We start from the raw sequence: 13,822 nt of genomic DNA on the forward strand, positions 1-13,822 counted from the left end.
ACTGTGAGGCGCTCTGCAGCGTGGACTCACAGGACAGGTCCATCTCTGTCCTTAAAGCCTCATTTATCAAACTGAGAGCAGGAAGTCTGCTACATCTGTTTGTCAGATGAGAATCAGTATTTATCACATGTATGTGTGTTACGCAGGAGCACAGCTGTGTGCTATTATTAACGATAAATGCCACATGCACACCATTACAGGAGAGGGCTGTTCATTTGTAGAGTTCACATACACACAGCGGTGAATGAGGGACAAATTACTGATGCTTTATTCTATACTATAAAACGCCACCACAGCCCGACGGTGCAGAAACAGGCAGACTTTGTAGTTTCTGATGGTCTCTTAATACATCACATGCAAAATGTATGAAAGGCCCTTTCATTCTGAAGCCTGGACTAAAAATAAAGTACAGAAACTTCTGGATTCTGTCCAAAACTAATAGTTCTGTCCTCAACCAACAGGAAGCCATGATGGAGTCACATGTGAGCAGCAGTCACATGACCAACACTCAGAGAGTATCTGTCTGATCTGCAGCTTTCTGCAGCTGACGGAGTGAAACATTGTAGAAAACCATTACATATCTATAGCACACTGAGCTCCCATTGGCGTCTCTGCTTGTTACCATGATTGTGCTGCTTCCACAGAGGTGCATGACTTTATATTACAGTAAAAAAAACGACAGTTCCCATGATCCCTTTGACGCCTCGTCCTGTCTGTTGTTAAACTTGGGTTCAAGTAACGGATAAGGCACAAAAATCAAACGTTAAAGTGGCCTTTTAATGTTCTAAAATATAAATCTGACCTGTAGTTTATCGTTGGTGTAGGGCATTAGTCTGACCTTTGGTGTCATTATAGAATGTTAATGTGACATTTAGACAGCTCATCCTGGCAGAAGCTGGTAACTTATTGTCAGGAAGTATCATTAATAACACCAATATACCTCAACGACACCATGAGACCACGTGTCTGTGGTGCTTACAAAGTCTCAATAAAACAGAAAGTAAACAGTGTTCTTAGTGGGGACTACTTTCAGTGGAGAATGGATCCACACTTTTTGGACACAGTTTTTGAAAGCAGGTGCAGGACTGCAACTCTGTGTGATGGAGGACATGTCACACTGATGTGTTTTTAATGGTGTTAGGGCAACACACACACACACACACACACACACACACACACACTTAAATGGCTGCTATTATGAAGGTAATAACAGTGATTTACATAATAAATGAAAGCGAGGTGTTTGGTGGAGGTTTGCTTTAATTAGATTTTGTTTGTAGCTGAACCTGCTGGCTGTGTATGAAGAGCTGTTGCTAAGGTTACCAGGACTATAGATTAAATGGTCGACCAATCAGAGAGGATGTGATTGTAGCGATTAAAGTTGCATAAACTCGAACGGAGGATGAAACTTTCAGTGTCTGAGCATGGCGCGGTGATGAAACACTGTCACAGTCTTTGGTGCTGAAGGCCTGATTGAGGTTTTTACTGGCTCAGTGGGTCATCACACACTTTCTGTTTGTTTGTTTGTGTGCTTTGTGACAGACTTTAATCCTCCCCGAAGGAAAAGCATCTCATTACAGAGATCCTGACAGACACATTATTCTGACAAGAATTAAGAAGAAAGGAATTTGACAAAGAGGCCTGGACGCCTCCCAGACTGACTGCTGCTTTATTCTGACATGTTTTTACAGCAAACGTTTTGTTAATAACAATAAAAGCTTTTTAAGCATCAACTCAGCAGGATCTTCTTTTTCTGACTGATGAACACGCGCTCTTTGGAAGAATCAGGAAATCCCTGCTGCTCCTGTCACTGTGCTGCACTCTGAACCATGCTAATGATGCTCGCTAATGGGACTAGCAGCTAAAAGTGTCCAAACAAGCCTGTTTTGATTGACAGATGGAGGGATGAATGTTTCTGTCAGAGGATGAAGGGGTGAGTGTTTCTGTGAGGATGAAGGAATGAAGGTGTCTGTGAAGGGATGAGTTTTTCTGTCAGAGGATGAAGGGGTGAATGTTACTGTCAGAGGATGAAGGGATGAGTGTTTCTGTCAGAGGATGAAGGGATGAATGTTACTGTCAGAGGATGAAGGGATGCGTGTTTCTGTCAGAGGATGAAGGGATGAATGTTTCTGTGAATGGGGTGAACGTGTGTGAAGGGATGAATGTGTCTGTGAAGGGGTTTTTTTTGTCAGGATGAAGGGGTGAGTGTTTCTAGCTGCTCTGCGCAGGCTGCAGCATCTGGCTGCCTTCAGGCTGAAACGGGGATTTTTATGAGAGCTGCTGTCAGAGACTCGGAGCCATTTGTAAATATAAAAATATTCATGTGCTGCTTCCTCAGATGGTTTTCATGCTCTGCTCACGTATTGTCTGTAAACAGAGTCACATCCTGTTTTCTGAAGCACATTATTCTCTCTGTTCATCTTCGCAGGGCGCTCTGGCTGCTGATGAGAGGCTCGCTGAGTGATCACGGTGTAACGGGATGACGAGCCAACGTGAGCTGAAGGAATGGAAATCATTTATTCATCATTCATCACTGGAAACACTGAAGTATTTGATAATCGGGAGGACCCAGTCATTCACCATGTCTCCACAGCTCCCAGCAGGCAGACCTGACCCGGTCTGAGTGTGTATTATTCTTACTGACTCATCCTGACCCGACAGTGGACTTTCCAAAAGTCCTTAAATGCATCATGTGATGTTTAGTTTTATCAGTAAAATTATAGAATTTCATCAATCATGGGTTAGAAATCCTCCATCCAACAAAAAGTTCGGCCCTCCTCAGCAACAACCAGGAAACCATGATGGACTCACCTGTGAGCAGCAGTCAGATGACCGACAGCTGATCACACTGTCAAATTACTTAGTGAGCACTTACCCAGAATGGGCTGGGAACCAAAGGGCATTATAGGTTTCCTGATAAATGTTTGTGGACACTGCAGACAGAGACTCCACCCTCTGTCCCCGCCCGGTACCAGCAGCTCTGCACTGCTCTGCTCGCCGGCTGTGGCCGTCACTTCCTCCTACTTGTTCTTCTTCTTCTGCTCATTAAACCAGCTCTGATCAGAGTGATGGGTGATATTTACACACACCGCACACACTTGTTCTGGGCTGTAGTCCCAGCTCCTCCAGGAGAGAGCTCCATGTTCTCAGAGGCCCACGCAAGCTGCAACTTCTGAGACTGAAAGACGTCCACCAGAAGTCCTTCCAGATTCAGGTTCACAGGTAACAAAACTGAGACTACAAGCTCTACTTCTTCTTCCTCAGTGGTGGTGAATGATGAGTATGTGTGTGAGAGGAGAGGGGGGGGGGGGTCAGTGCAGCTCTGGACGTGGTCTCAGCCCCTGCAGATCCAGAGACCCAGAGGCCGGGTCTCCTCATTCATCACACCAAACTTAATGTACACTGACCCCACAAGTAGTGCCAGTAGTGCTACATCACCGCGGTAATTACACACAGAAACACACACACCTCTGTTGTCTGATAGACGCTGTAGATTCTGTTTTTGGCAAGCGAAAATGGAAAATAAAGATTAATTTATTCATTACAGAGATGAAGACTCACAAGGCTGAATGTATCCACACACACACACACAGAGTGGTGCAGGCTGGTGATGGTTATAAATGACCCAGATAGGATTTGTCATTAAAACAGCATTTCACCAAAATTATCTTTCAGTAACAAGGAGACCCAGTCAGGGTGTGTGTGTGTGTGTGTGTGTGTTGGACTGCTGTCCTTGAGTTTCTGGCAGACGAGATGGATGAGCTGTAATTACACTGATAGAGAGATGATCGGAGGAGGGGGAAGAAGAAGAGGAGGAGGAGGAACAAGGTCGGGTGTGTTTGTCCTTGTGTTGGAATGCGGAGGTGTGCGTGCGTGAGCATATTTCTGTTTTAAATGTTACAATTGTTAAAAGGATGATGGCGTATCAGTCCAGCAGGAGCAGCAGCGGCGTCGATAATTCTGACTTTCAAATCAAAGCAGACATGATGGACATCACAAATACAAACAGAGTGTTAGCCTCCAAACTTGTGTGTGAGTGAAGAATAAGAACAACTGAAGTCAGTAAACTATAAAGGATGACGCTGCCACAGCTCTGACTGCTGCATGTCACCTAGTTTGATGTTTGTGAATAAGCAAAGATGGCAGAAAGGAACCTGGGAGGGAGCACAAAGGACGCTTCCACCAGCATCAGGAGAATTCAGCAAGTGTTAAGAACACCTCGCAGATGATTGGATGAACCATCTGTCAGTCATTGGGAACACAACAATCCACTGAACATCACTGACAGCTAGCATGTAGCAGTTAGCATGTGTGTAGAGGATTAATATGTCTTTGTAAGGACTCACAAACACGAGCAACACCAGCTCATAGCTTGAATTGTGGGAGTGTCATTTTTTGTAACTGGACATTTTAACATGGAGGTCTGACGGGACTGTCCTAGTAGTTTTGGATCCAACCTCTAGTGGTGACTCTGGGAAATGCAGTGTTTAGCACAGTGTTAGCTTTGCTGCCTCTGAGGTCAGTACAAGTATTGTAGGGGTAGTGTGAGTTGAGTATCTGAGTTGGTAGAAAAAGATATATGAGTACAGACCATTTACCATTTATACCATTTAGCTGCATGCAGTTAGCTTAGCATTAAAATCAAGCAGCTAATGTAGTTGCGATCAAGGTGACCAAATTCACCAACAAAACCAGGCAAGTATGAACCAACTGAGAACTGACAGCACTTCTCACAGGACGCCAACTCCTCTGAACCAACAGTTGTTAAAACACAAGCTTGTCTCTAAAGTCTGGAAGATGGAATTATGGGAGTTTGTGATGTCGTCAACACTAACGTAAACAACGGTAGCAAAGGCTACATGTGTTGCAGGGATGGGGAAGAGTGACAGTGCCACACTCTGGCACACTCAGACTCTCATCTGCTCTTAATACAAGCTCCAACAACTCAGAGCTTCACACTGAAAACTGACACTGGGGTCGTCTGAAGCATCAACGCGTGACCACTTCTGCTGTGTGATTTGTGGAGAAACATGAAACAACTTTCAAACACGTGTAAGTATTTTCAGCTCAGATGGAGTCAGAGGAGGAAAAAGAAGCGATGGCACGGCACTGACCTGTAAGGAGGCAGGCTAATTATCTCATATCTCCTCAGATACCGAGCTGCTATCTGAGGTTCACGTCTTAATTACCGTGTAAGCCTGACATAACAAATGTTATTATCTGACTTAATCACATCATCTGCAGACATTAGAGTGTTATCTTCAGAGGTTTCCCTCTCTCATCACACTTAAAGTCCTGCTGCATGTTGTTATCTGCAGATATTAAGCATTGTTTTCCTGCCACAAGTTTAATGTGTCATTTTATCAAGATGACAAACTGTGTTCTCAAGGCCGCCGTGACATTATCGCCTCATTATCTCAGGGAAAGACAGAACTCTGGCATTAAGCTGCTTAAGGAGGCACTCCAGTGATTTAGAGCTGCACTTCCACAAAAGTCAGAGGAAACACGGCCAGATTAACCCAGGCAGCACAGGCCCAGGCACAGAGATTTCCCATGATGCAACTCAGCTGGGTCTTCCAGTTAGAACTCAATCACACCCTAAAAATACCAATCAGTGTGAGAGTCAGCTGTTCCGAACAGCCCATCACTAGAGAGGCACACTCAGATCGAAACGATCAATATGTTACCGTTCATCACAGACAGAGGCGGTGATGAACAGCCTTTGAATGCATCACGTGTCTTCCACAATACAAATGTAAAAAATATTTAATTCAAATGTATTCTACACTTTCTTTATTTTAAAAGAATTAAATAAATCATTTGACCTAATAGTTCTTTAACCCTCCTAAAACGGAGCAACAGAAATTGACATCCGCTGTTCAAACTACCGTAGCTCTGGTTATGTTCATACTATTGAAAAAATCTGAAAGCTGAGAAACGGCTCTTTCGATCGCTATTATATTCATTATGGTAATGAGCACATTGCATGTGTGCCAGGGGCGGAAGTTTTGTGGAGCGTAGGAGAGTTGATGTAAAATAGTTTGAGGTTAATTTTTCTAATCTCTTGTTGCCTTGTTGCTGTACATTTATAAATGTTTATAAAGAGAAGTGTGAAATTAGTAGTGAAAGGGTTAAAGGTTCTGCACTTCACAGCACAGCCAGGAAGCCATGATAGACTCACATGTAGCATTAAAAAAATGTAAACTTAAGAAACCACTTCACTTAAAACCACTAAACATGAAGCAATCTCTATCAAGTCTCTGTAAAAAATGGCCTTTCTAATTATCCTTGAATGCATCATGTGTCATGCAGACCTCCATCAGGAAAAATGCAGCCAATCTAAACTCCATCCATCCATCCATCTTCAACCGCTTATCCGGGGCCGGGTCGCGGGGACAGCAGTCTAAGCAGGGACACCCAGACTTCCCTCTCACCAGACACTTCCTCCAGCTCCTCTGGGGGAATCCCGAGGCGTTCCCCGGCCAGCCGAGAGACATAGTCTCTCCACCGCGTCCTGGGTCTTCCCCGGGGCCTCCTCCCAGTGGCACATGCCCGGAACACCTCCCCAGGGAGGCGTCCAGGAGGCATCCGAACCAGATGCCCGAGCCACCTCAGCTGGCTCCTCTCGATGTGGAGGAGCAGCGACTCTACTCCGAGCTCCTCTTGGGTGACTGAGCTTCTCACCCTATCTCTAAGGGAGCGCCCAGCCACCCTTCGAAGGAAACTCATTTCGGCCACCTGTATTCTCGATCTCATTCTTTCGGTCACTACCCAGAGCTCATGACCATAGTTGAGGGTAGGAACGTAGATTGACCGGTAAATCGAGAGCTTCGCCTTCCGGCTCAGCTCCTTCTTCACCACAACAGACCGGTACAGCGACCGCATTACTGCGGAAGCTGCACCGATCCGTCTGTCAATCTCCCGCTCCATTTTTCCCTCACTCGTGAACGAGACCCCGAGATACACAAACTCCTCCACTTGGGGCAGGAGCTCTCCTCCCACCCAGAGAGGACAAACTACCTTTTTCCGGTCGAGCACCATGGCCTCAGATTTGGAGGTGCTGATTCTCATCCCAGCCGCTTCACACGCTGCAAACCGTCCCAGTGCACACTGGAGGTCCCGGCTCGATGAAGCCAACAGGACAACATCATCTGCAAAAAGCAGAGATGAAATCCTATGGTTCCCAAACCAGATCCCCTCCGGTCCCTCGCTGCGCCTAGAAATTCTGTCCATAAAAATTATGAACAGAACCGGTGACAAAGGGCAGCCCTGCCGGAGTCCAACATGCACCAGGAACAGGTCTGACTTACTGCCAGCAATGCGAACCAAACTCCTGCTCCGGCCATACAGGGACCTAACAGCCCTCAACAGAGGGCCACGGACCCCATACTCCCAGAACACCTCCCACAAGATGCCACGAGGGACACGGTCGAATGCCTTCTCCAAATCCACAAAACACATGTGGACTGGTTGGGCGAGCTCCCACGAACCCTCCAGCACCCTGCGGAGGGTATAGAGCTGGTCCAGCGTTCCACGGCCAGGACGAAAACCACATTGCTCCTCCTGAATCCGAGGTTCGACTATAGGCCTAATTCTCCTCTCCAGTACTCTGGCATAGACTTTCCCAGGGAGGCTGAGGAGTGTGATCCCCCTGTAGTTGGAGCACACCCTCCAGTCCCCCTTTTTAAAAAGAGGGACCACCAGTCCCTGCCAGTCCAGCGGCACTGCCCCCGATTGCCACGCGATGTTGCAGAGGCGTGTCAACCAAGACAGCCCCACAACATCCAGAGACTTAAGGTACCCAGGACAATGGAGGTGGAAAACATGGTCCACTCCGACTCAATGTCTCCAGCCTCCCTCGGAATCTGGGTGAAGCTCTCCCGGAGGTGGGAGTTGAAGATCTCCCTAGCGGAGGGTTCGGCCAAACGCTCCCAACAGACCCCACAGTACGTTTGGGCCTTCCGGGCCTGTCCAGCCTCTTCCCCCGCCAACGGATCCAACTCACCACCAGGTAGTGATCAGTTGACAGCTCAGCCCCTCTCTTCACCTGAGTGTCCAAAACACAAGGTCGAAGGTCAGATGACACGATTACAAAATCGATCATTGACCTCCGGCCTAGGGTGTCCTGGTGCCAGGTGCACCGATGGACAACCTTGTGCTCGAACATGGTGTTCGTTATGGACAAACCATGCCCAGCACAGAAATCCAATAACAAAACACCACTCGGGTTCAGATCAGGGAGGCCGTTCCTCCCAATCACGCCTCTCCAGGTGTTACTGTCACTGCCCATCACTGCCCACGTGGGTGTTGAAGTCTCCCAGCAAGATGACAGAGTCCCCGGTTGGGGCGCCATCCAGCACCCCTCCCAGAGACTGTAAGAAGGTCAAGTACTCTACACCACAGGGAGAGACCTCTCCCCAACCCGAAGGCGCAGGGAGGCGACCCTCTCACATACTGGGGAAAACTCCAACACATGGCAGCTAAGCTGTGGGGCTATGAGGAGGTCGGCCCCACGTCGCTCCTTCGGGCTAAGCCCGGCCGGGCCCTGTGGGGAAAGGCCCGTCCACCAGGCGCTCGCATTCGTGCCCCAACCCCGGGCCTGGCTCCAGGGTGGGGCCCCGGCTGCGCCATACCGGGCGACATCACGGTCCTTGTTTTTTTGCTCCATTAGGGGTTTTTGGACCGCTCTTAGTCTGGCCCATCACCCAGGACCTGTTTGCCTTCATTAAGCCCCCGACAACATAACTCCTAGGATCATCTGGGCACTCAAACCCCTCCACCACGGTAACTCACAATATTATTTATTTTTATATAATCTGCAGCTCTGTTAAAAATCCTCCATAAAAAATAAAATGATTGTACTTAAAAATTTCTGTAAAATCTAAAAGTTCTGCACTTCACTCCACAACCAGGAAGCCATGATGGACTCACACGTCACATGACAGACATTCAAAACTTCAAATTATTTTTTCATTCAACCATAATTGTGGTCACTTATCTCCCAGAATGCACTGGGATGGCAGGTGTTATAGTGAGGTGAACCTCTCAGCTTGTAGTGAACCACGGGAGGGGAAACACGTGTGAACCGCTGCTGTTATGATGAAAGCCTCTTCTCTCTCTCTTCTGTCAAATCTAAAACTATTATTCCCCCATCAGAACTTCATTATGTCAATAACTGTTTGCTGTGAGTGAGTGTTGTTAGCCCAGCAGAGGATTTAATGACAGAACCGCATCACGTTGTTCTTTTTCCCCGCGGAGGCTAAAGACAAACAGACAGAGTCCCAGTAGAGAACGGAGAAGAAGAAAGGAGGACGCACAATCAACAGCGTTTGGTCCATAATGAGAACATTAAGTCAGGATCAGAGCGGCAGTGTTTTAAAAATAAATAAGGAAACGCAGCTTAGCTCAGGAGACAATGAAGTTCTTTTAAAAGATGATTTTATCTGCATCACTTCAGCCTGGCTTCACTTTTATCAGACATCTTTATGATTTACAGTGAGGTGTGGAGTTTGGGTTCAGAGTGTGAGTCTGGACTCACCGTCACGCCGCCGTCGGTCTGTGTCTCCCTGTAGGTGAAGTTGCAGACGGCCCAGGCCAGGTAATAGGTGGACATGCGGGGCGTCCGGGCGAAGTGATTGGTCACCCAGCCGTCCTCGTCTGACAGCGAGCTGCTCTCCACGGGCATGTTGGACAGAGAGGTGTACTGCGGGTCATGGCGCAGCGTGAGGGAGAAGGTGGCCTTGTAGACGGGCTCGTCGAAGCACGGGAAGGCCTTCCTGGCGTGGATTGGACTGAATTGGGTCACAGCCAGGTAGCTAAGAGAGAAAACGGACAGGTTAGCATGTTCTGGGTGTCAGCATTACACTGCAAACCCATGGCTCCATGGCTCCTCCGGCCGCCCGTGTGTCGAGCAAGCCGCCTCCTCCTACAGCCAATCGCGAGGCCGAGTGCTACCACGAATCTACCACGAATTGACCAATGACGGAGCCGCCCTCTACCATGATTCGCCAGCTCCCGCCTACCTCCGCCGACGGCCAACCACGAGGCCGAGTGCTACCACGAATTGACCACGAATTGACCAATGACAGAGCTGCCCTCTACCACGATTCGCCAGCCCCCGCCCCTGGCAACGAGCCGGCCAATCACAGCTCGGACCACTGCTTGAGGCGGATGTGGCCCGGTCACGACGCTGTTGCTATGGCTTCGTCATTGCCTTTTACCGAGCTACGTCGCCGTGGACGGCTATCAGGATAATTTACCCCAGTAACCGTCTGCAAGATTAATTTCTACCGGAGATTCCGACGTGTCGGTGAGTGAGTGTCGTTGTGTACATGCTGGTATGTGATTGTAAAGCGCTACGTTTGTGTAGCAATGTATGTATGAACGTACCTAGCCGGTGCTCTACTGGCTAGGATAAATTCACAGTTACCGACGGCTCAGATGGAATAATTGATCATAGACTGGCCTCTGTGTTGTTTACACCTATAAAGCATTTGACTGGGAGAACGCTACATTTAGTGTGTTTTAGCAAACATTTCCATTTACAGCGTTAGCTTCGGCTAATCAGCTACAGACAAGCCTCTTGTTATTGTTAGCTTTAGTTAGCTCTCTCTTTGTCTTCAGTTAGCGTAACTTTCAATGGACTTTTATTACTGCAGTGTAGTGTAGTATTACTGTGTCATAGCATCACTGTATTGGTTTTCAATATCCTATGATCATGTAGTTGTTATAATTAAATTATTGTTTTGTGTTAAAGTGAGGAACTCTCTCTTAGTGTTCTGATAAACATTATGCTTCTCCTCCTTGTTCTTCTATTGTTGTTCTTTTAGGACTAGTTACTGACAGACATGGATCCTGAAGCTGGTGGACTACACACCACCAAGGAAATACACTGGTACAGTTTCCTAATGTCTGGAAAAACTCATTTGTATTTAGGTTTAGTGCATATATTAGTACATGACATATGATTTGATGTGTTTGTGTGTATGATTTTCAGGAGAGCTTATGGGGTGGAGTATCTATATGACCAGACAGGCTACGCTTTGCTGGAGCCAGAGGAGTTTGAGGACGGCACTGTCCCCTTGCTGGATGCTCCTCCACTCACTGGTACATCTGCCACAGCACCTCCACTCACTGCAGGCTTTATAATTGTGAATTATAAGACAGCTACTGTAATATCTGGTCATTATTTTTCAAACTAGCATGTACACTTATCTTTTACTGCTATATTTCACACTGCCTTAATTTTCCAGGTGTTTCATCGGGTCCCAAGGGCAGCCAGACCTGTTCGACTCCATTCAAGAAAACTCTACAAGTCCTTGCCTTGCTTCAATCATCTCTATGATTATGACCTGGATGACTGAGACTCTTCATCAGCATACACCAGTGTGTTGTCAACAAAGCCTGTGTGATGGCTGAGACCACCATCCAGCTGCCTGAGGTGAACACAGCAATGCTGGCATGACGGTGAGTAAATCATGAAGTATGTGAACCATGTCAGCTGTATTTGTGGAATATATTGCTTCTGTAAAACTACTGTTTTGTTGTTGTTGTTTTTTTCAGGTACAACAAGCAGAGTCGGGCTCGGGAGACCGAGGTGCTTCAGCAAGCCATTGAGTCTCCAAAGCCATCCACACCTCAGAGAGAAGCTCTCTTGACCATGGCTGCAGGGGACAACCTGCACAGCTTTACCGTGCCAGCCAATACAGCAGAATGGCCAGGTTTAAAAGGCAGCTGGTGTTTGGGGGAGACAGACCCCCATCTCTTCTCTGAATCTTGAGGCCAGCCCGGCATCTGCTTCACTGCAGCATCCTGCCACCAGCGCAGCATCTTTGCTGCAGTGTATATCAGTGTGTATATAGTGTAAACAAACACATTCTTTTGGTATCAGTTTCCCCCTCTGTGTAATTCAGTTAATGATAATGTTCAGGTAGTTGGGCATGTACAGCTTCATAGAATGATAGTAGATTGAACAACAGGTCTGCCAGACAGTATTGTTTGACCTCTGGAATGTGTGGATTCTTAAAACTGTGAATCTGCCTTTATCACAATTAAATGAGGCTATAAACATTACAAAAGCTTTTGTTCGGTTTTTACAGGATTTGTAAATACAGTCTGATTTCAGTGTTTGTAAATACCATTTAATTTCACAAAATACTTAAAAAATGATGTTTATCCAAATATGAATTTAGACTAATATTAAGAGGCTTTATGAGCAGTAAAGACTGCAAATAAACTCCTACTGGTCCTTTACATGTGCTCAATGTGAGCAATATTCCCCCCAAAAAGTTACTGAAATGGTAATAACACCTAAAAGGTTTTTTTTCCATTGTTCTTATATATTTGGGTTTGTGGGGGTTAATCAAGAGTCTGGAGCCATTGATGAGCCTTATATTGCAGACAAGGTCGGTATACAAAAAAGGATGTTAAGAAAAATGCAGATTAACACATTACAGCTTGTTACTAAGGATACAATTATTGTATGCAATCCTGTTCCTCTCAAGCTCTTTCCATATTAGCTAAACAGCGAGCAGATTGCATTTATCCCATTCAATGCATGCATGTGCAATTGGACTATTACAGCAAATGACACGTGAAATTTGTCACATACAAACGGTGTGCATCACTCTCCTTTCGCTTTGTTTTTAATTATAACGTCACCTCGGTAAAATGTCATACAACGACCGATATGTTTCGCGTAATTTCAGTGCAAAATATTAACGCACCTAGCGGGATTCGAACCGGCGCTCTCGGCGCGATTTGTGGCGCGATTTGTGGCATCAACGTCAAGACATGGGCGCTAGCCTTGGCGCAGGAGTTAGAGCACTGGTCTTGTAAACCAGGGGTCGCGAGTTCAAATCTCGCTGGGGCCTGTGCATCTTTTCACAAATTTTGTTTGGGACCTTCCCAAAGGGATTAATAAAGTATATTATAAATGTTGATGAAGATTCTCAGTCATCCAAGATATAATACGTATCGAAGATTGAAGCAAGATTGAAGCTTCAATCTTCTATACATTCTATTCTAAAATTACAACAGAAATCTAAGAAGTAAGACCCCATTCACACTGGGGAAGTATCTGGTATCTGGATATATCCGGATAGTTTTTTTCTGAGTCTGAACAACGAGATTTCAATCCACCTCTCGGGGTCCTACCCATTGACAGTAAAAGTAAAAACTATGGATAGAGCTTCCGTGACGTCACCTGTTTGTTTCTGAAGAGCCGTTTTGAGGCTCGGTGGGAGGTTCCGGGACGTGATGACCGCCACCATGTTGGAAGCGTCACGTCCGCCAAAACTTCAAATATGGACAAAGAGGGGGAGCACGAGCGGGGTTTGGGGGGGGCGGGCGATCGTGGAAGCAGGAAACTCACGCTGTGATAGGTCAACTGTCTGTCACTCAAGCGGCAACGCCCATAATTATGCGTAATTTTAAGTCCGAATACAATTGAAATGAGTGAGTTGTAAAAAAATTCACCCCCCCGTACAACTGACACTAGAAGGGAACCTATCAACTGAGACCAGAGTGGTTTTTTGTACCAGGCTGTAAACATGTTCTTTTCTGCTGTGAAGTCAGTCATTTTAACATGGGAGTCTATGGGAAATTACTCGCTTTTGGAGCCAGCCCCCAGCAGTTGCGGCGTGAATTACAAGTTTTGACACTTCCGCATGGGCTTCCACTTTGAGCCCCGAAGGTTGCCGCTTGATCCTACCACGGCCTGAACAGACTCTTTATATTGCGAGGCGCCACCTCGTGGTTTGAAGGACAACAAACAAGCCGGGTTAAGCTGGATTGAGCGTGGACACGCGTGTATGATAGCCAG

The 13,822-nt window shown here is 46.6% G+C and overlaps 1 protein-coding gene across 1 annotated transcript in view; it reads right to left on the reverse strand.

The window, feature by feature from the left end:
- The window catches only part of LOC114432102 (thyrotropin-releasing hormone-degrading ectoenzyme-like), a 111,429-nt gene that overhangs the window by 84,827 nt on the left and 12,780 nt on the right, over positions 1 to 13,822 (reverse strand). Inside the window, exon 3 of the mRNA XM_028399892.1 lies at positions 9,539 to 9,815. Within this exon, the coding sequence (XP_028255693.1) occupies positions 9,539 to 9,815 (277 nt within the window). The remainder of the gene's footprint in view (positions 1 to 9,538; positions 9,816 to 13,822) is intronic.

This window comes from Parambassis ranga, chromosome 2, assembly GCF_900634625.1.
Source record: "Parambassis ranga chromosome 2, fParRan2.1, whole genome shotgun sequence".
Taxonomy (NCBI): domain Eukaryota; kingdom Metazoa; phylum Chordata; class Actinopteri; family Ambassidae; genus Parambassis; species Parambassis ranga.